The following is a 21,810-nucleotide window of genomic DNA, read 5'->3' as shown; positions in this document are numbered from 1 at the left end:
CAATCTGTCAGGGTAAGAGGCAAGTGTAAAGAATGAACTTCCCCTAGATGTCCGAACAGCTAAGTTACCTACATCATCCTGAAACACTAAAACTAGCTATTATCTATCTTTCTAAGTCTGTGAACCAGTGTTAATGTATTATAGATAGAGACTTCAAGCACTTTTGTACGTCGCTCTGATTAAGGACATCGGCTAAATGACAAAAGGTATCAAATACAAAATAAATCACATTTGTAAATGGTTATATAAAAAATGTGTGTGTTTTGTTCAGTAAACATCTCAATTTCCAAATAGAATTTTCTATCAACTATTTCATGTCAGGCTTTTCAACAGTGGACACATAATAAAGGATTAGTAATAGATGGTCCACCATAAAGAAAGGTGTCTCAATCTCAGGTTTAGCTTCACATCACTCTCATCACTAACAGAGGCCTGGATCACTCCACAAAAGAGAAGCCTCACCTTCTGCTTGGTCCTCTAGCGAGGCTTCTGACTTGTGTTAGGGTCTGTTTTTGCCTTGGAGATTGTGCTTTACCATATATACATTTCATTCTTGGATTTACATGCTGTTACAGTAAGTTCTCCAGTCATCCTTCTCACTGATGTCATCTAACACCCTCTAGTGTCAGTCAGCTGTATGTTCTGGTCTTCATCAGCAATCATTTAAAGACTTTGACAGGAAGGAATTAGTGTTGTGTCTGTGCTGAGCTCAGAGTTTACGATGACCCATTAGTTCCTCAGGAGCTCTCGGTTGCACTATTATAAATTGTTGTAGAAAGGACATTATTTACATTGACCCTATTTATTGTAGAGTGTCACCCAAATGAGGATGAGGTTCCCTTCTGAGTCAGGTTCCTCTCAAGGTTTCTTCCTCTTATCATCTCAGGGAGTTTTTCCTTGCCACCTTTGCCTCCGTCTTGCTCATTAGGGATAGGGATATAGATTTTTAAAATTAATTTTAAACTTTAATTGTAAGTATTAATTTATTTGTCTCCTTTTTTTCTTATTCTTTTCCCTCTCTTCTGTTTCTATACTTTTGTAAAGCTGCTTTGAGAGAATGGGAATTGTTAAAAGCACAATACAAATAAATTGCATTTGAAATTTGGCAGGCTCCTTAATCTTTTCCCTACTGAAGATCTCTTCTTCACTTGTTTTCCTTGACATTCAACATATGCTTTCCAACCCACAGGGGAGAAAATGTCCGAGACCTTCAGTCACCACTCTCCAGGATCTTAGATCATCACGTGTTCTTCCCATAGTGCATGATCCTCAGTAGGAGGAAATCACAACTTGTTCCCGATCTCCTTTCATTCTACTCTATTTTTACAAGAAAACCCTGGAAACTTCTGCACATGATCCTCACAAATCCTTGAACTAAAAAAAAAACTCAGTTCAGAACCACAATGTGATATCCATTTATAATTTAATGGCAAAGATGCATACAGGTGTGTTTTTCAGCATATATTACATAAAAAATACAACTTCTAATAAACCAACAGGATGTACAAACACAAAGTGCAAAAATAATCATCTTAATAACACAAGCATTCAGGAACACCGAAGACGGACCAGCAGTTACTGTGTTATGTTTTGCTGCTAATGAAGTTCTTGAGTCTTTAAAGTGATGGACGCTGGTTTTGGTAGGCAGAGCCAGGGTAACACACACACACACACACACACACACACACACACACACACGATGTTATCACATGCAGCAATGTTACGTTAGGGAAACAAGGCACATTCAGGAAACGACAAATCATCTCTACCACTTCCTCCTAATTAAATATGCATGCCTATGCAAATCAGACACAGCCCAAGTCCATGTCCAGTCATTTACAGTAATCACTCCTATTAACATTTATCTAGCACAACATCTGTAGCCTGTTTATCAGTTCATCCATGTTTGAGACACATCACCAAGTAAACTTAATAGAAAGTCTTAAATGTCAGAAAGTCCCTACATGAAGGTAAATCAGTTAAATGACCATGTGAAAGAAAATGCTTAAAGTAAAAATAATTATTTTGTAAAGCAATAGAAGACAACAGTTTTCCTCTGTACCCTAAATACAACTAAAAAGTAATGGAAGTATATATGTTATGACCCCAAGATAGAGTTTAAGTCAGTTTAAAATTCTGAATAATATTAACGCACCAGCTGTAAGATATTTTTCAGTAAACAGTTTAGAATCAATTTAAACCTTTAACATGAAAATTGGTTTATTAAGTTACACAGATTCATTTGGTCTGCCAGCAGGGTACGATGTGGCTTCAACGGGGTTGTCCATGCTGGGTGTTAAAAAGGTCTTTCTTTACCCGAACTGTATTCTCTCATCTAATTGTTCTTTTTTTTTTTAGTTTTCTTGGCAGGAGTAAATTCTTGAACCTCAAGTTTAGCATCCTACAAAAAAAAATAAAACACACACACACACACATACACACACACACACAAGTGGTATTTTCAGTATGCATGCATTTAAACCACTACATGAAAACACTGTTCATTACAGGGGCTCAGGGAGTAGTTTTTAATTATGAGCCCAAAGAGAGAGTCCTGTTGTCAGGTTAGTGCATGCTAGCTTACTCTCCAGGGTCAGGAAGTTATTACAATATTCATTTTAACATTTACTTAAATACACACATGATTGAGGAGGTCTAGAATCTTACCTGAGGTTTCCAGTTGTTCGTCTTACACCACTGCTGAAAGTATTTCTTTGCAGCTGCCAGTTTAGCTGTCTGTTTGCAGTAAAGTCTGATGTGCTTCTCAGAAAATTTGTTCGGCAGCAGCTTGGACACCTACAAAAGACACATGCACATCAGTGCAATACATTTTATTTCATAACTAACAGGTACACAGAAATAAAAGCGTAAACATTTTGATGGGATGCGAAGCCTGTGTGATCGTCTTCAAAGGCACCAACACATACCACCAATAGGAATCTAGTGGGCACTCACTAGACATGATCTCCTAAACATATCAACACCACTCGACCACAGAGGACTGGGAACTGCAGCAGCCACCACCCAATAACTGAGTCCATAACAGTTTATACAACTTATGTATCTACATAAATGAGTGATGTATGTGTAAAGCTGTTAAAGTCCAAACAGATATTTGTGGAAAGGTTAATGGAGTCTTGCAGGTTAATCACAACTTATATGTACCTGTTCTTTGCGGATCTGAAAGGCTTCAGTGGGGTTGTGCTTGCAGTAGAAGTAGACGTTGTCGATGGGGTTTTTCTCCTTCTTGCCATAATCAATACCAAATTCCTGCCAGATTATTAAAAGTGAGTCCAAAATTCTATAAATTCTGATTAATTCTGATTAAGTGTAAAATAATGTATTCATTTTTGTTTTGTTGTTTTCATACGCTGATTATGAGATCTTCAGCTTTCAGGACAAACTCAGGGTCATCAGGTTTGGACTTAGCCACTTCTTTGGCTAATGCTTTCTATAGGAAAAAAAATGTATTTATCATCTGCAAACTTTGGTTTAATCATTTTCTCATTGTGTATTCAATGCTGTGCTTGACTCTAGTCCCAGTGTTCCTGGGTTCTCGTTGCCACAACAGGATTTAACTTTTATTACCAGTAAGGAACATGCATGTTGACTTACTTCTTCAAAAAATTCTAATAATAATATTTTTATTATGCATTAGCAGCTGGGAAACAATTAGGTAAACTAGTGTTGGTAAATAGATAACCAAAGGTTGTGACCTCTGACCTTAAAGCTTAAAGCTCTGAAATTAAGAGCTTTTTTAGGTATCGTCTGTCCCACACACTTGTACAATTTTCTGCAGAGAATATTCTTCATGATGGTCTGAGCTTCAGACAGGTCTGGATTAGAGGAGTACAGGATCTGCTCAAAGATGTTATCTGTGAAGTGGTAAAGAGGACATTATGTTGAAAAGGTCATGGCCATGCACACACACACACACACACACACACACACACACACACACACACACACACACACACACACACACACACACACACACACACACACACACACACACACACACACCCACACACACCCACACACACACACACACACACACACACACACACACACACACACACACACACACACACACACACACACACACACACACACACACACACACACTCCTGGGTCAGCAGGAGTTAGGTCAATAAAGATACAATAGACTAATACTATACATGTTTTACATTAAAGCTTAGCACAATGGCTTCCAAAATGATTCATACTTAGACTATGTTTGTTTTTTCAAATAGCCTTTAAGAATGAAAAAGTAGAGTGCATTGACATCCTTCCCATGGCTGCATGGGAACGCTGTCACATGGATGCAAAGGAATGTCAGTCCTGTCGAAGCGGCTCTTTAAGTACAATTACATTTTGCTAAATTGTCATACACTGAGAGTTTTGAGACTCCCCGTATATTACATTTGGGGTGTATATTGTGGAAGTTCATGAAACTGAACAGGCCCACTGTGTATTGTGGAGATATGTCACGATGGTTTGTTAGTTTCAAAGTTTAGATTATCTGACCTGTGAGCTTGGTGTAGGCCTCCATGTCGTCTATGGCCTCTGACATTTTGTACATCTTTCCAGGGGATCCCTGGATCAGAATGTAAGGATCGGCTTTGACCAAGGCTTCTGTTATCCTACAGTGTGATTATTTTATACAACGGTCACATATCAAACAGAGGTGTGAGATCATAAGCCAGCAGTACAAACATATATGTACAAACTGTTTTTAAGGTGAAGCTTAAGTTAAAACTGAACACTTGACACATTTTCTAAGCTCAAGATAATGCTGCTTGAGGCATACCTAAGGTTACCCCTAGCTGTGCCATGCTACCACTGATCATCTGTTTCTCTATCATCTTCTTGCTGTCAAGCTGTCCAAACATTAGTCATTAGTTGAACTACTACCCCTTAACTAGAAGGATGCAGTGCCTTCTCAGGCAAATCTGTGGCCCCCTTTTATAGTGCCTTATTCCTATCAACATACTAGAAGTGATAGTTATGATACTAGAGATTAATTGCAACATTAAACCTCTTTTATCAGGCAAACAAAAACCCCACAGATTCTTCATATTAGTACTAGAAACATTTTAGATATTTATGGTAATAATACTCACATTTCCTCAATGATCTTGGTCACTTTGTGCTGATAGGCTCTGCGGTGTAGGGAGTGTCTTGTGTGAAACATGTCATATAAATCATGGACTTCCTGTAGAAAGTGAATGTGAGCCTTACTCCTCAATCTACTCACAATAGATCTCATGTGTCATATTGTGTCATGGCAAAATGAATAACACCAGCAAAAGCTGCACCATCAGTGTTGTAGTAATTTTCATGACAGACCAGTTTGACGAGTGCAAAACCAGTTTGCTCATATAAACATTTAAATACTGTCAGTGGCTCTATACTCCGTTGAGTACACTCTATACTCTGTTCATACAGCACCGAAGAGGAAGGTAGAAGGATATCATCCATAGAGTGGATAATGTTAATGGTAATGATCCATCGATTGTGAAATGTTTGAATGCTCCCAAACTTTGGAATAGTCTTCCTGATAGATGTAGATTAAAAACTTGTAAAAAGTGCTATACAAATAAACTTGAATTGAATTGAATCGAATTGAATGGGTCCCTGATCTTACAAAGCACGGTATTATCAACTAAAAAAAAATCATAATTAAACATTTAAAAGTTTTAAATCTTTTGAATATTGAGCTTTATAAACACCACAGTATTAGAAGAAAGCACGAGTATTTAGAGTAAAAAAAAAGCATGAAGTACTGCAGCTGTTAGCATACTGTAGATTTCAATAAGCACTCATTTGTATTCATGTAGACATCAAAACACAATTATATGAAACAGTAAAAGGATAAATGGTAATGCGTTAATGAAATAATAGAAGTTTCAGCATGGTGGTACATTTCTATCTTTACAAAGTCCATCAGTCAACACAGGATAATAAAGTTAACATGCAAGATCTTCATAGACACCTGTTTAATGTTGTGTGCTACATGAAATTGTTCTCACGCATTGTAAAAATCCACACATTGGTGGATTCAAAACGTGTTTAAGTTAAAAGCTCTGTGCATTGTGGGCAAGGAGCATACTGTACCTTGTCTCTGGCACAGATGATCTTCTTCCCATTGACCTCACACACTCTGGCCATTTTTAGGAAACGCTGGTAGTCTGGGATGTTCTTGAGTCCCAGGTGATACGAGTCTCTGTTCAGATGGAGAATGTGTATATAAAAGACCTTTAAACTTCAGGAACTGGTATATGTTTATCTCATGTATGTTTAGCTGTATTCTATTGTTAGCATCTTGCTGCCCCAGGCTAGTTAGCTTTAGTTAATTATATATGCTCTTAAATGCACAGTAACATTAATATATCTTCTAAATAAAACAAAGTTCATCTTAATGACACACTCACCTTGCGAAATAATCCCACTTGTCCACATCAATGCCAGTCCTCTTATTTGCCACAATCTCATACAAGAAGGACTGTTCCTCAGGTCTTCCACTGTAGGCCCACTAAAGAAAAGAGTTCCAGAAATCAGTTCTGCTGCAATGTTTCACCTTGTGAACAAAATTGAGAAGAAAATTCTCTACCTTGTTTTGTGCAGAGGGTTTCAAAGGTCCTGCAATTTGTTCTTTGATAAATTTGAGGTCTTTGTTAGAAAGACCATAATCTTTCATCATATCCTCCAGGTTATTCTCCTTCACCAGATGCTCAAACATTTTCACTGATGCAGTTTCATGCTGCCATGAAAAAGGGGATGGAACAGAACATAATGAATCTGCACTACATCGTACACAATCACACGTGCTACTTGTTTCATAGGATTTCAATAATTATTGTTCTTTATTCTTTTCTACTTGATCTAGCTGCTTAATTGATAACCCTCTATAACCCTAGAGCAATATAAAGCAGAAACATTGCAGTGCTCTGTGTTTCAGCAGTGGTTTGGTTCTCACCTCCCATTTCAGTTCAGGACGGACCCTTGGGATAAACATGCGGTCAAACAGATGTGAAAATGGGCCGTGACCTGAAAAGTGGACAATTGCAAGATTAATGATATGAATGTGTCTTTAATGTGGATGTCATAACCATAGCTCACCCCTTTAACATGACCTTTATAACCACTAAACACTAAACAGAAACAGAAACATATATTATATTATGAATAAATTATTATTATTATTATTATTATTATTATTATTATTATTATTATTATTATTATTATTATTATTATTATTATTATTAGAACTAGGTATCAGTTTATCAATGTGTAAAAGCATGAGTCATACACTATGAAACATAAAGTGTGTGTGTGTGTGTGTGTGTGTGTGTGTGTGTGTGTGTGTGTGTGTGTGTGTGTGTGTGTGTGTGTGTGTGTGTGTGTGTGTGTGTGTGGTCACCCAAGTCATGGCACAAGCCAGCAATCTGAACACACAGGATGTCTTTTTCCGTGATGCCAAGCTCTGGCTGTTTTTCACTTAGAGTTTTAATGAGACAACCTGCTAAATATCCAACACTGAAACACAGAAAAATCAGAATGTATGAATAATCAAACATGTATCTAGTTTTAAAATCAGGATAAAAGCCTCATATCATTATCATATCACTCATGCCATCTCAAAACTTTTAGTCATTAATGAATGCAGCATGTGACTCATCATGTGGTATACAATCACTCTCATGTGTCGTGTGTGTGTGTGTGTGTGAGTGTGTGTGTGTGTGTGTGTGTGTGTGTGTGTGTGTGAGAGAGTAATTACTAAACTCTGCTTTAAGCCACTTATTTTTAGCTTGCATGCTTGCACGTGTCTAACGATACACACCCTACTGAGTGTTCAAATCGGTTGTGTGAAGCTCCAGGAAACACAAAGTAGGCTCCTCCCAGCTGTTTAATATACCGCAGTCTCTGGAACTGAGGAGTATCGATGATCTTCACTAGCAGGGGGTGCAGCTCGATGTGACCATGGATTGGGTCATTAAACACCTGAGACAGAGAACACACACTAGTGTTCAAATGTTTGGGATCAGCTGGAAATGTTCTCGTTATAACATTATGATTATATATATGATTATAACAATAAAAAGCTTTATTCAATAGGCAGATCTTGACATGGTGTTGGTGAGGATGGAGCTGGATTAAGTTCTTCCTTTTTTTTATATATACACACACTCAAAGCCGGCTCATTACTATCACTAGTTATCGACAGGGAAGGAGATTAAAGCCCTCAAAGAGCATGGCCATGGGATTCGATCACCAGATGATAGGACTGATATTCTTTAGGAACCCCATATGAGTGGTGTTTAACAACTGAAATATCCTTAAATAGACTGATGTTATACATGTTACATGCACTGGGGCACAGTGTGATCCAGGCGTTAGCTTATACCTAATACTTTTATTAAGAGAGCCCATTGGGAAATGGGTTGGAACTACTAACGGTTTAGTGTCTAGTGACCGCTCAAATGACTGGACAATTATATACACCAATATTGATATTAGAGAAGAGGGATGTTTTACACCTTGTCATGCCGATCTGATTTCTGCCCAAGGTGCTCTGGAAAAAAAAATAGTAATTTTTAAATATTTTTGCATGCATCAGTGCAGAATGATAAATGATAAACACTCCATTACCACATTATTGCATTACTGACATTTAGGAGAGTTAATATGTAACACTGACAGACTCTTACTGAAAAAAACTGAAATCATATCAAAGGTGCACTAGTTTAGGGTTGTGTATACTTATGTATAGCTAGTTTATCCAGTTTATCCTGTTTGAGTACTTGTTTGTACAGTTCTTAAGATGTGTAGTTAATCATCACTTGGAAATCATTCGTTGTTTTGTTTTTTCAATGACTGAGCTGACATCCATTAAGAGCTATAGGCAAGAATAAATATTACAGACATCTATGACCCGATCCAAATAGACTTTATGATACAGATTTCTGGTGTTGTAATAAATTATTTTTGAGAATCAACAATAAGGTTGTAACAATGTACTTTACCATCTGCCTTTCTCTTCCGGGAACGTTTAGGACCCAGTTTTGTCGCCATAGCACTGAAGATCTTGTTGTGGAGATGAATGTTAGGAGGTTAGCTCTTTACATAAATATCAGGTACAAAAACTATATAATTCTACTAAAAGATAAAACCTGGAGATGAAAAATCAGCTGGTCCTACACTATCGTCACTGGTGGAAGTGACTATCTGAGACAGGTACTCAGCTTTAATAATGCAGACAGGTGGGTGGATCCTTTATATAAAAAAAAATGAATGAAAGAAAGAAAAAACACAGTTTAAAAAACAGTTTTTGTCTTTAGATTAAAACAGGTTTCACGTTAAAACTGTAGAGTTTAAAATGGGTTTAAAAAGTTTTACAGTTTGTTTATAGTGGTATAAATTTGGGGATTTATATGTCTCCAAATAATAATAATAATAATAATAATAATAATAATAATAATAATAATAATAATAATAATAATAATGCTCCAAATAGAGACTCCTCTATGAAGCCTCGGGACATGAGCAGCTCTAACATTAAAATATACTGTTCCGGTCCCAGAGCTTAGCCATTTAAATGTAGACTAGAAAATATGCATACCATAGTTCATATCTAAAAGCAGGTCCTCCTGTAGTCATGTTTGGAAAAGTTTGGAACACCTATGATACACCTAGGAGACAACTAGGAGACACCTTACCTGCTCTAAGAGACACCTAAATCCTTTAACTCTGGCTAACATGAGACTTTCCACTAACAGGCATTGTTTACTAATGTCCTGATACAGATTATCTAGCTAGACTACTAACCAGTCTGGTTGTGCTCACCAGCCAAAAAGAAAGAAAATAAACTACAAGTTTTTGTTATCTTATCAGCTAGCTACCTAGTTGTCCAAGTAACACTAGCTATTAAACGTGTTTATCTTTCATATACAATGCAGAGTTTGTGATTTCAATATTAGGAACATAACAGTTCCTCTCATGTTTGGCAGAAAAAAGATAAGATTCTCCTTCCATGAGGCAAAAAGCCAACAGAACAATTCCAATAACATTTTCACACCAACAGTCAAGCATGGTGATTGTGTTGGGATGCTCTGCTGCTTCAGGACCTGAGGGAGCGTTCACTAACATCATAATAACATTAAAGAACGATCATAAAGTCTGCCATGCAGAAAACTCAATCTAGGAAATCATTTGTCACCCGCTGTCTAGATGGGCTGAGGGTTATTCAACTAATGTTCCTCACTTAGAAATGTCTGGATGAAACATTTACCTTATCAAATTTGACTTGTTTGATGTACAGATAAATAAACACACATTAATAATGCTCTCTTTCCTATATCACCATACCTCCACTCCAAAATATAAATATGACACGATAGAACAGAATTTCAGCTTTAATTTCCTTACATCAAGATATTTTAAATAACTCGGTGGATCAAAAGTATTATAACAAATATTTTTCCATGTTTGTAGAGCAGCTTCTTTCTGTTGTGTGTCTGAAGGTTTCTGCCTTCAGGTTGATCTTCAGGAGGTGAAATGTTGCTCAGTGTGTTAAAAGGACTGATTGACTCACACGTTCTGAAAACCTCCTATGTCCCAATTTTGTCAATTTCATATTTTTTCAAATATCGGTGCTATTGGTCAGTCCCCATGTGGGTCTGTTATTTTTACAAGTTATTAACCAATCTAAAGTCTTGAAAACAGCTTGAGCGCAAATCTCTTAACCACGTTAATCTCAACGTGACCGCAGCATTTTTTTAATTTCCTGAAAAATAATGGTTTTGTAGATACGAGTATTCCGCCCGACAGCGACGATATGTCTTGTATTTTGTGGCCCGTATCTTCTTTGAACAGTGGATTTGTGAGACCTCCGTGGACCTTGTTCGTGATGTCACTGACTGTTGTTTTTCTTTAGTCCTAACTCTAAGCCTAACCCATTATATTGTATATTTTATTAATTCATTTGAATAATTTCAACTTTTACCAAAACAAAAATGCAAATGGTTACTTCACAAAGAAGCATCTCTTCAACATTAATGTAGGAAACACCATCAAATGATGCCTAAAAAACAGATTAAGTTTCTTCACGAAGGATACTATCGGTAATGTCTATAAACACAAGCTTAGTCATTATCCTGAACTAGACAGATGGACACAAGCTTGCATGGTCTTAGAGTTTGTCTGACAAACATATGCGGTAGACAAGACTAAATCAGGAAAAGTACAGTATACAGGGGGTCAAAAGCCAAAACCAGAGCAGCTCCCTCTTACCTCAAAGATCTTCTCATTCTTCACACTGTACCTCGCTTCCTGAGATCTACAGTACTGCTCCACTGGTCCCACAATCTGTCAGGGTAAGAGGCAGGTGTAAAGAATGAACTTCCCCTAGATGTCCGAACAGCTAAGTTACCTACATCATCCTGAAACACTAAAACTAGCTATTATCTATCTTTCTAAGTCTGTGAACCAGTGTTAATGTATTATAGATAGAGACTTCAAGCACTTTTGTACGTCGCTCTGATTAAGGACATCTGCTATGGACAAAAGTCTTAAGGACATCTGTTAAGGACAAAAATGTGTGTGTTTTGTTCAGTAAACATCTCAATTTCTAAATAGAATTTTCTATCAACTAATTTATGTCAGGCTTTTCAACAGTGGACACATAATAAAGGATTAGTAATAGATGGTCCACCATAAAGAAAGGTGTCTCAATCTCAGGTTTAGCTTCACATCACTCTCATCACTAACAGAGGCCTGGATCACTCCACAAAAGAGAAGCCTCACCTTCTGCTTGGTCCTCTAGCGAGGCTTCTGACTAGGGTTATGGTCTGTTTTTGCCTTGGAGATTGTGCTTTACCATATATACATTTCATTCTTGGATTTACATGCTGTTACAGTAAGTTCTCCAGTCATCCTACTCACTGATGTCATCTAACACCCTCTAGTGTCAGTCAGCTGTATGTTCTGGTCTTCATCAGCAATCATTTAAAGACTTTGACAGGAAGGAATTAGTGTTGTGTCTGTGCTGAGCTCAGAGTTTACGATGACCCATTAGTTCCTCAGGAGCTCTCGGTTGCACTATTATAAATTGTTGTAGAAAGGACATTATTTACATTGACCCTATTTACTGTAGAGTGTCACCCAAATGAGGATGATGTTCCCTTCTGAGTCAGGTTCCTCTCAAGGTTTCTTCCTCTTATCATCTCAGGGAGTTTTTCCTCACTGCCGTTGCCTCCGGCTTGCTCATTATGAATAGTGATAGATATACAGATTTTTAAAATTTGTTTAATTGTATGTATTAATTTATTTATTTGTATCCTTATTTTTTTTATTTTATAATATATTTATTCTTTTGTTGTTAAATTATTGTTAAGAATTAAGAATTGTTAAAATATGCAATACAAATAAATTGAATTTGAAATTTCAGTCTGTGCAGATTGAGCGCACACACTTAACTCGTAGTATTTTCTCTATCGAAGTCACGCACCCATGTAACTCACGCACCCATGTAACGTTGCTGTGCGCGTGGTCACAAAAACTTAAAATTCACTTAAGTTTCACTTTTCACTTGTTTCACGATTGACTTGCATATACTGTACAGCAGAGGTATTCAACTAAAATTTAAAGAGGTCCAGTAAGAGAAAATTTCTTGAAGCAAAGGTCCAGAAGATCATAATGTCTAACTAGTTAGTGTGATATATATTTAAGTAGCCTAGTAGTTGTATCAACATCTGCAAGCAATCAATACCTGACTGTCAAATCAAGAAAATTCAGTACAATTCAAATACATTTTGACAATATTTATTGTCACGTAACAAAGAACTGAACATATGTATGATTATAGATATGTATAAAGTTATCTCATTCAATAAATAAAAGTAGGGCTAAATTTCAAAATAAGTAATGAGTAAATAAAATGTGAAAAATTGTGTATGTTTAAATAAAGTGCTTAACTTTCCCTTTTATATCTCAGTAAGAGAAGTGAGCTCTAGCTTGGCTTGGGTTAGGGTTAAACCTGGGCTTGAATGGAGTCAGGGCCGCTCTCATACACATGTGGAGGTGCTCATTAATGAGCCTGGAACCATATTTAGATTTGATTATGTTCATTGTAGAGAAAGCTGCCTGACAGTTGTATGTAGAGCCAAACATGGTCAGGATGTTTAGGGCTACTGTCCTCAGACCTGGGAAAGCTGTCTCAGGGACGCTGTCTTCAGATTTGTGTGGATATGTTTGTTTAAAACCTTTATGTTTTGTCTCATAATGGTGTTTCACATTGTCACTTTTAATAAGTGCCCCAGTTTCTGTACATATGACACACACTGGTTTAGTGGGAAGTGTGAACAGAAATGAGTCTGTCCTTTCTGGAGTAAATGTTTTCGCTGTCCACTTGTCTTTTTTTGGAGAGCGTCATTTGTTCTTTATTCTTTCTTTCTCCGTCTCACTCGTCCGTTCCTCTCCCTTTCCCCCGTCTCACTCGTCCGTCTCTCTCCCTTTCTCCGTCTCACTCGTCCGTCTCTCTCCCTTTCTCTTTCGCACTCGTCCGTCACTCTCCCTTTCTCCGTCTCACTCGTCTGTCTCACTCCCTTTCTCCGTCTCACTCGTCTGTCTCACTCCCTTTCTCCGTCTCACTCGTCCGTTTCTCTCCCTTTCTCCTTCTCACTCGTCCGTCTCTCTCCCTTTCTCCGTCTCACTCGTCCGTCTCTCTCCCTTTCTCCGTCTCACTCGTCTGTCTCACTCCCTTTCTCCGTCTCACTCGTCCGTCTCTCTCCCTTTCTCCTTCTCACTCGTCCGTCTCTCTCCCTTTCTCCGTCTCACTCGTCCGTCTCTCTCCCTTTCTCCTTCTCACTCGTCCGTCTCTCTCCCTTTCTCCTTCTCACTCGTCCGTCTCTCTCCCTTTCTCCTTCTCACTCGTCCGTCTCTCTCCCTTTCTCCGTCTCACTCGTCCGTCTCTCTCCCTTTCTCCTTCTCACTCGTCCGTCTCTCTCCCTTTCTCTTTCTCACTCGTCCGTCTCTCTCCCTTTCTCCGTCTCACTCGTCCGTCTCTCTCCCTTTCTCCTTCTCACTCGTCCGTTTCTCTCCCTTTCTCCGTCTCACTCGTCCGTCTCTCTCCCTTTCTCCGTCTCACTCGTCTGTCTCACTCCCTTTCTCCGTCTCACTCGTCCGTTTCTCTCCCTTTCTCCTTCTCACTCGTCCGTTTCTCTCCCTTTCTCCGTCTCACTCGTCCGTCTCTCTCCCTTTCTCCGTCTCACTCGTCCGTCTCACTCCCTTTCTCCGTCTCACTCGTCTGTCTCACTCCCTTTCTCCGTCTCACTCGTCCGTCTCTCTCCCTTTCTCCTTCTCACTCGTCCGTTTCTCTCCCTTTCTCCGTCTCACTCGTCCGTCTCTCTCCCTTTCTCCGTCTCACTCGTCTGTCTCACTCCCTTTCTCCGTCTCACTCGTCCGTTTCTCTCCCTTTCTCCGTCTCACTCGTCCGTTTCTCTCCCTTTCTCCGTCTCACTCGTCCGTCTCTCTCCCTTTCTCCTTCTCACTCGTCCGTCTCTCTCCCTTTCTCCTTCTCACTCGTCCGTCTCTCTCCCTTTCTCCTTCTCACTCGTCCGTCTGTCTCCCTTTCTCCTTCTCACTCGTCCGTCTCTCTCCCTTTCTCCTTCTCACTCGTCCGTCTCTCTCCCTTTCTCCGTCTCTCTCGTCCGTTTCTCTCCCTTTCTCCGTCTCACTCGTCTGTTTCTCTCCCTTTCTCCGTCTCACTCGTCTGTTTCTCTCCCTTTGTTTTCTACATTTATCGCTATCTGCCTTTCATGCGTAACCTTATTTAGCTCATCTGGCTTGCTCTCGCTGTTGAGTCCAATGTTTACTTCAGGAATGCACAGATCTGATTGGCTAAGTGGTATCACGTGGGATGACTTAACTCGCATGCAATTGGTCTGTGCATTTCCACTACCACTATTGTAAAGGTTGCAAAAGCTGCGCCGGTTAAAATAGAAGCGTCCCGTCAAGTTTTACATCATATTTTTTGTTTTGGCTCTAGCGGTCCGCCAGTTAGTGACCTATACCGTACAGTATTTCCATGTATTCAAATGCTGCGTTCACGTATTTACACTACAATCCAAGACGCTATATCAGTCAAACTTGCTAACACACACTCACACGGGGTAAAACCAAACCCTATTCATTCACCAATCAGACCCGATCGTTTTTTTTTTTTCTCCTCTCCCTATTTTTTATTTTTTTTAATTCATTTGCGTGACGAATGACAAGGCGGCAGACCTAAACACAGTCAGTTTACTTGGTGGATTTGGAGCGGCAATTTTCACACAAAAGAGAAGAAAAACGAGCGTCAGTGTGGAAAATGCTGGTGGCGACGGAGATAGTGACGATGTAACAACATTGGTTCCGAAAAAAGGCAAGCAAAGAAGTTACATATGGACGTTTCTCAATCGGAAGGCTGCAGCCTCCGAAGGTCGCATATGCAGGCTGCATACGTGGGACTGATTCTCCATGCTGATGAAAGTTGTGTTTGTTATTATTCAGTTTGTTTAAGTATTACTTAAGTAAGACTTATTTAATGCCTGCTATGCCTGTACACACAATTTCATTCTTAATTTCCATATCATTGTTCATTTTCTACAGATTTCTGCCACTGCACCACTACACTCTGACTCTCCCTGCTAGTCCAAGGCTGATACTGCTGGGTAAGTGTCACTGTAAGGAATGGAGCTATAGAACAATAAAACTGTATAGAAAAGTCTGTCAGTCTGTCTAATTCATCTCTTTCTGAAATTAATCTCATTAGCTTTTCCAAGTAATGGATTTGCAGCTGTATAATATCTGATAGTGTTTCGGGACATTAACTATAATTGTTGTCTGCATCAGTTGCTGGTGATGAAGTCACACTTAGAGGCTGGATGCATTGAAAACAACATCATCTGTGAAGGCATCCACCAAAGCTTCATCAGAGGGCTGGCTGCAGTTTTCGCCACCTACTATGTGTTCAACTTGCAATACCAAGAGGAAGCTGCCAGGACACTGGACTTTGTTCAAAGGTAAGTTCTCTCTCATTACCTCCCACCCTGCACTACCCTACCTCTCTCTTTCTATATTTCTCTCAAACACAGAAGCCACCTCAAAGCACAGCTTTGTTAAGGGAAAGGACATTTTAGACTGGCCATATCATGGTGTATACCTCAACATAACATTGGTGCAACAGTAGTTTGAGTGTCTAGTCAGTTTCCTCTGCATGCTACTTTAATTTTAACAGAAAGCAATGGACAATACCGTGAGCTCAACACTCTTAGAAAGGACGTGTAAATTTCAACTTTATGCAGGCAAATCTAGCTGCCAGTATATTACTGTAATTTAACAGTGAAATTTTTTACAGTGTAGCATCTTGAGAAGGATGTGAAGTATCTACAAGACACCAAAATGCAGAAAAAAAAAGAAAAAGTCTAAAATTAGAATACTGTGACAATCCACTGTTCACTTGATTTCCTGTTGTTTCTGTTCCAGCCCTCTCTGAGCTTCGGGCGGCTTCAAAACATAGTCCTTATACATGGAGTACACCACACCTGCAACGACACCACAGGTTGATATACACTATACTCATCAATTATAAAGTCATGATCATTCCATTAGCTTGGAGAGATGATGATGATGATGATGTCACCATGCTCATTTGAATATGTCTGTGTTTGGGTTCTAGTGTAGAATAGTACCTAAAGTCATGGCTCCCACCACGAAGCCCTGCGCTGCCACACGCATGTGGATCAGTTGCACGGACATCTTCATATTGCCCCTGCTCTTCATCTTGTACAGTCTGTGTGCCACAATGGCAAAGAGAACCGGCCATCCCTGTGGAAACAACATCGTTAACGTCATCATCATCATGACCACCACCATATCTGTCATCACAGACATAACCATCATCTCCAACATCATCTCTGTCACCATGATCATACCTTCACCACCCTCATTACTGTCCTCATCATTATCACCACAGGAGGCAGTATTTTGACATTTCTGCTGTGTTCCACATTCACATTTCTGTATGTATTGTGGTATATAACTGATGATCAGCACATGTATGTCTCACCATTAGGGACGAACGGGTTCTCCTTGGCTTTCCTGAGGAACTTGGACTCCCCATACCATCATGTCCAAGATGGACATCTTGGTTGAACTGAAAGGAAACGCATGAAGTTAATATTTTATTTAGGAACAGACTGAAACCCACATTGTAATAAATACTCCTAAATTCTCCTACACTGTAACCTGATGACACGTTGCAGCACTACCTGTATTGTGTAGCTCTCAATAAAACACTTCCTTATGGTTATACAAGTAAAACAAACAGGTTTAGCTCATGATTCCATCAGTTACCCAGATGTGATGACAATTCTTTACTAATCACTTGTCAACAGTGTGAGGAGGAAACAGTCTGGGTGTTTTACCTTAAAACACACAATGCGTAATACACAACTTTCTCCAGAGGTTAAATCCATTTACACCAAAGCAACTGCTTTTTAATTTAATTTATTTATTTATTACTTTTTTAAAGGAATGACTGATATTAAACACTGACAGAAAACAGAAAACTGCAGCACATTTATAATAAAACCTTCTGACCAATCAGAATCCAGAATATGACCTCAGTGTTAACTAAATAATAATAATGACAATAATAATGATACTAATTACAATAATAAAAGACACGACCCACACCAGTGTCCGCGAGGGAAACGAGCCGGCGTCAGGAACAGGCTGAGGGGATGCACACACCGTGCTCCCTTACCTAGTATCTAGGTACTGGGTAAGTAAGTGTCTTCCTTCAAAAGACATTGAACTGGAAGAAACTGGAATTAAAAAATGATTGTAGAAATTGAACATCTAGAGTAAATAACAGCACATTAAAGACTTGTAGTATGTTCTTTATTGTCAAATAAATATTTAGCAACTTGTTTTGGAGTGGTGTGTGCCTCTTTTCAAAAGTTATTGAACTGGATGCTGTGCCATTGGAGAACCCCATAGAATACAGTGATGATAGAAAGTGAAAATTTTTTACTATATAAATTCGTTTTTCTCCTTATGTTTAACTTCTGTTCTATGTTTATGTTCTGTAAAGCTGCTTTGAGACGAAGCCCATTGTAAAAAGTGCTATACAAATAAACTTGAATTGAATTGAATTGAGGTGAACATCTAGAGTAAATAATAGCACATTAAAGACTTGTAGTGTGTTCTTTAGGGTCAAATAAATATTTTTCAACATGTTCCAGAATAGTCATCCAGCTGTTTAGAATCTATTGAACTAAATGTTGTCAAAGAAAGAACCGATACAACACACTATGAAGTGGGGGAAATTGACCACATGAGGAAAATTGCTGCACAATAAAGAGCTGTAGTATGTTTATTAGGGTGAAGTTAAGATTTTCCGACGTGTCCAGGTCCAGTCCATCAAGCCTGTTAAGGATCTCGCCCCCTATGGCACGATTTTTGCCTACATGACTTGCCCAACAAAAAGTGGTACAGCTCCCACATACTTTGACACACAGGGGTGAGCCTGATCTGATTTGAAAGAAGAGATTCTCTAGTTTCAGAAACAGATTGATTCTAGGCCTTACTGGCACAAAGTTACAGGGCTAGAATGGAAGGTTTTCATTTCTGCCTGGGTTGTTTACCTGATAAACTGATTAATCTTATTTTTCTGGAACATGCTAGGGACAAAATAACAACTGAGAGTCATAGCCACATGTCTTGGCTTTCACCAAAAAAAATTCAAGTCAAAAGACACAAAAATGGATTTTATATGAATATTTTTCTACGGCCCTGGTCGTCGGGTGCAACGTTTTTGTGTACTTGTTTACTATATAACTTTGAAATAAAAGGCTGCAGGCTCAGTCTGACAAGCCATAAATAAGCCTAGACTCTCTCTCTATCACTCTGGTGTGAAAACAGGCCTGTAACTTGACACCCTGAGCTGTGAGAGGGACAAAAGGTCAGGGATTACGCAAGAATTCTTCTGCACATCCAGTTCACGCAGACACAGGCAAAGAACATACGGCATGCCGCATACCGTTAGAATCGTCTGCTTATTGGCTTAAACGGCTGTATAGGTCCCAGCCCATTTCATTGCTATTGGAAGGAGGCCTTTCAGTCAAAGGCGGGTTCCCAAAAAATGAGGTCATGCCATCATTGGCTTCTCAGCCGTCTATCTCTGCCATACAAGCACCGATTGGCTCAAATGAGGGCTTATTTGATTCGTTAGGACCTGGGCTATAAATATGATGTAGACTTTGAATTTGAATATCCCAATTAGGAGTTAGAGCGGCAAAACGAGATGATGGTGCACTTCTGTTTCCAGTTTTCAGAACACTAACGGAATATTTGCGGCGCGACCAGAGCGTTTTGGATTAAAAGGCTTACAGATTTCAATTCCTTGGACCTGTGTGGATTTTTGTGGATTATTTGTGTTGGAATATATTACCCCAGTGAAGAAAGAGACGCGCCTAAAGGTAAGGGAAAAAACGATCTAGCGCCACCTAGGTCAGTTTTGTCCAAAATTTTTTTCTAATTGTATGAAGGCTGTGAATCATATTATGCTTTGTGTGTGGGCTTAAAAAAATATTGAGAGTATAAACTTTACTAGGTAAATAGGTTTTTTCGTGTTTTTGGAGGATTTGATGCTTTAAAGTTGAATTGAAGCTTGTTTATGGGTCATCCCCTAGTGGCCACTTTGACTTCCGTGCCGTGCACGGCACGGCGACCCGTAACAGGTTTTAAAAGCTATTGAACTTAATAATGTGTCATTAAAGAAACCACAGTAAATAACACAGTAATAACAAAATAATAAAAAACAACAACAAAAACAAAAAAATACACTCTAGGCACAAACTGTTTATTACATATATAAATCATAAACATTTCATACATCAACATGCTCTGGAACGTTTTCAATAAAAGCATGTAATTTGTAGATGGTCCCTAAGGTGGTGATGACGTTACATCATTCCATAGGCATAAATGTGTTTTTAAACTTTATAAACACATCGACTTCTGCAGAAAAATGGTTTGTACTTACTGCTTATTATAGTCAGTATTGAAAATTAATTGTAAGGATCATTTTTAAATGCACATTAACAAAGCTATTGAAGGGCCGGGTCACGGGGCAGCAGACTAAGCAGGGATGGCCAGAGGTTCCTCTCCCCAGACACTTCCTCCAGCTCTTCTGGGGGAATACCAAGGTGTTACCAGGCCAGCCGAGAGACATAGTCCCTCCAGCGTGTCCTAGGTCTTCCCCGGGGCCTCCTCCCGTTTGGGAGGCATCCGAAACAGATGCCCAAGCCACCTCAGCTGACTCCTCTCGATGAGGAGGAGCAGCGGCTCTACTCTGAGCTCCTCCCGAGTGACTCCTCACCCTATCTCTAAGGGAGCGCCCAGCCACCCTGCGGAGGAAACTCATTTCTGCCGCCTGTATCCAGGATCTTGTCCTTTCGGTCATGACCCAAAGCTCATGACCATAGGTGAGGGTAGGAACGTAGATCGACTGGCAAATGGAGAGCTTCGCCTTGCGGATCAGCTATTTCTTCACCACAACAGACCGGTATATTGACCGAATCACTGCAGAAGATCCGCTTGTCGATCTCCCGCTCCATCCTTCCTCACTTGTGAACAAGAACCCAAGATACTTGAACTCTTCCACTTGAGGCAAGAGATCTCCGTCAACCTGAGGGGGACAAGCCATCCGTTTCCAGCTGAGAACCATGGTCGCGGACTTGGAGGTGCTGATTCTCATCCCCGCCGCTTCACACTTCACACTGCAAACCATCCCAGTGTACACTGAAGGTCCTGATTTGAGGATGCCAAAAGGACAACATCATCTGCAAAAAAGCAGAGATGAAATCCGGTGGTCCCGAAAACAGACTCCCTCCGGCCCCCGACTGCACCTAGAAATCCTGTCCATATAAATAATAAACAGGACCAGTGACAAAGGGCAGCCCTGTTGGAGTCCAACATGCACTGGGAACAAGTCTGACTTACTGCCGACTATGTAAACCAAACTCCTGCTCCGCTCATATAGGGACCGGACAGCCCTTAGCAGAGGGCCCCGGACCCCATACTCCCAGAGCACCCCCCACAGGTCACCACGAGGGACACAGTCGAATGCCCTCCAAATCCACAAAGCACATGCGGACAGGTTGGGCAAACTCCCATGCACCCTCCAGTAACCTGGTGAGGGTATAAAGATGGTCCAGTATTCCACGACCGGGACAAAACCCACATTGTTCCTCCTGAATCCGAGGTTCGACTATCGGCCGAATTCTCTTCTCCAGTATCCTGGCATAGACTTTTCCGGGGAGGCTGAGGAGTGTGATCCCCCTGTAGTTAGAACACACCCTCCGGTCCCCCTTCTTAAACAGAGGGACCACCACCCCAGTCTACCAGTCCAGAGGCACTGTCCCCAGCCGGCACGCGATGTTGCAGAGGCGTGTCAACCAAGACAGCCCCACAACATCCAGAGACTTGAGGTATTCGGGGCAGATCTCATCCACCCCCTGGTGCCTTGCCACTGAGGAGCTTCTCAACTACCTTAGTGACCTCAGCTGGGTGGATCGACGAGTCCACAACTGAGCCCTCGGCCACTGCGGAGATCCTCGAAGTACTCCTTCCACCGTCTGAGAATGTCCCCAGTCGAAGTCAGCAGATTCCCACTCCCACTGTAAACAGTGTCCAACCGATAGTCCTTCTCCATGGCTTCACCAAAATCCTCCCAGACCCGAGTTTTCGCCTCCGCAACCAGCC

At 40.1% G+C, this 21,810-nt stretch overlaps 1 protein-coding gene and 1 long non-coding RNA gene across 2 annotated transcripts; one reads left to right on the top strand and one right to left on the bottom strand.

Annotated features, from left to right (window-relative positions):
- Window positions 1-1,406: 1,406 nt before the first annotated feature.
- On the bottom strand, window positions 1,407-9,231 carry LOC125141224 (deoxynucleoside triphosphate triphosphohydrolase SAMHD1-like). The gene is made up of 15 exons (XM_047813954.1): window positions 9,027-9,231; window positions 8,541-8,575; window positions 7,844-8,004; window positions 7,424-7,539; window positions 6,980-7,050; window positions 6,614-6,763; window positions 6,435-6,535; window positions 6,118-6,226; window positions 5,124-5,215; window positions 4,528-4,643; window positions 3,724-3,875; window positions 3,371-3,451; window positions 3,166-3,270; window positions 2,668-2,796; window positions 1,407-2,401 (listed from the first exon to the last, which is right to left on the bottom strand). The coding sequence occupies exons 1-15, from the start codon at window positions 9,073-9,075 to the stop codon at window positions 2,336-2,338; spliced, it is 1,533 nt and encodes a 510-aa protein (XP_047669910.1). The 5' UTR covers window positions 9,076-9,231; the 3' UTR covers window positions 1,407-2,335.
- Window positions 9,232-14,674: 5,443 nt separating this feature from the next.
- Window positions 14,675-16,859, top strand: LOC125141458. Its single transcript, XR_007140837.1, has 5 exons — window positions 14,675-15,528; window positions 15,649-15,710; window positions 15,892-16,061; window positions 16,525-16,600; window positions 16,718-16,859. It is a non-coding gene; the product is annotated as an uncharacterized LOC125141458 (long non-coding RNA).
- Window positions 16,860-21,810: the final 4,951 nt, after the last annotated feature.

This window comes from Tachysurus fulvidraco, chromosome 1 (assembly GCF_022655615.1).
Source record: "Tachysurus fulvidraco isolate hzauxx_2018 chromosome 1, HZAU_PFXX_2.0, whole genome shotgun sequence".
Lineage (NCBI taxonomy): Eukaryota > Metazoa > Chordata > Actinopteri > Siluriformes > Bagridae > Tachysurus > Tachysurus fulvidraco.
Note: the sequence above shows the minus strand (reverse complement) of the source record. Positions and strands in the feature narration are given on the sequence as shown.

Excerpts from the sequence above, each read along its gene's own strand:
- LOC125141224 (XM_047813954.1), bottom strand. The coding sequence starts at position 9,075 with ATGGCGACAAAACTGGGTCCTAAACGTTCCCGGAAGAGAAAGGCAGAT. Across the intron at positions 7,540-7,843 it reads CGATTTGAACACTCAGTAGG|TGTTGGATATTTAGCAGGTT; the intron begins GTGTGTATCGTT and ends TCTGTGTTTCAG. Across the intron at positions 6,764-6,979 it reads GTCCTGAACTGAAATGGGAG|CATGAAACTGCATCAGTGAA; the intron begins GTGAGAACCAAA and ends TTTTCATGGCAG.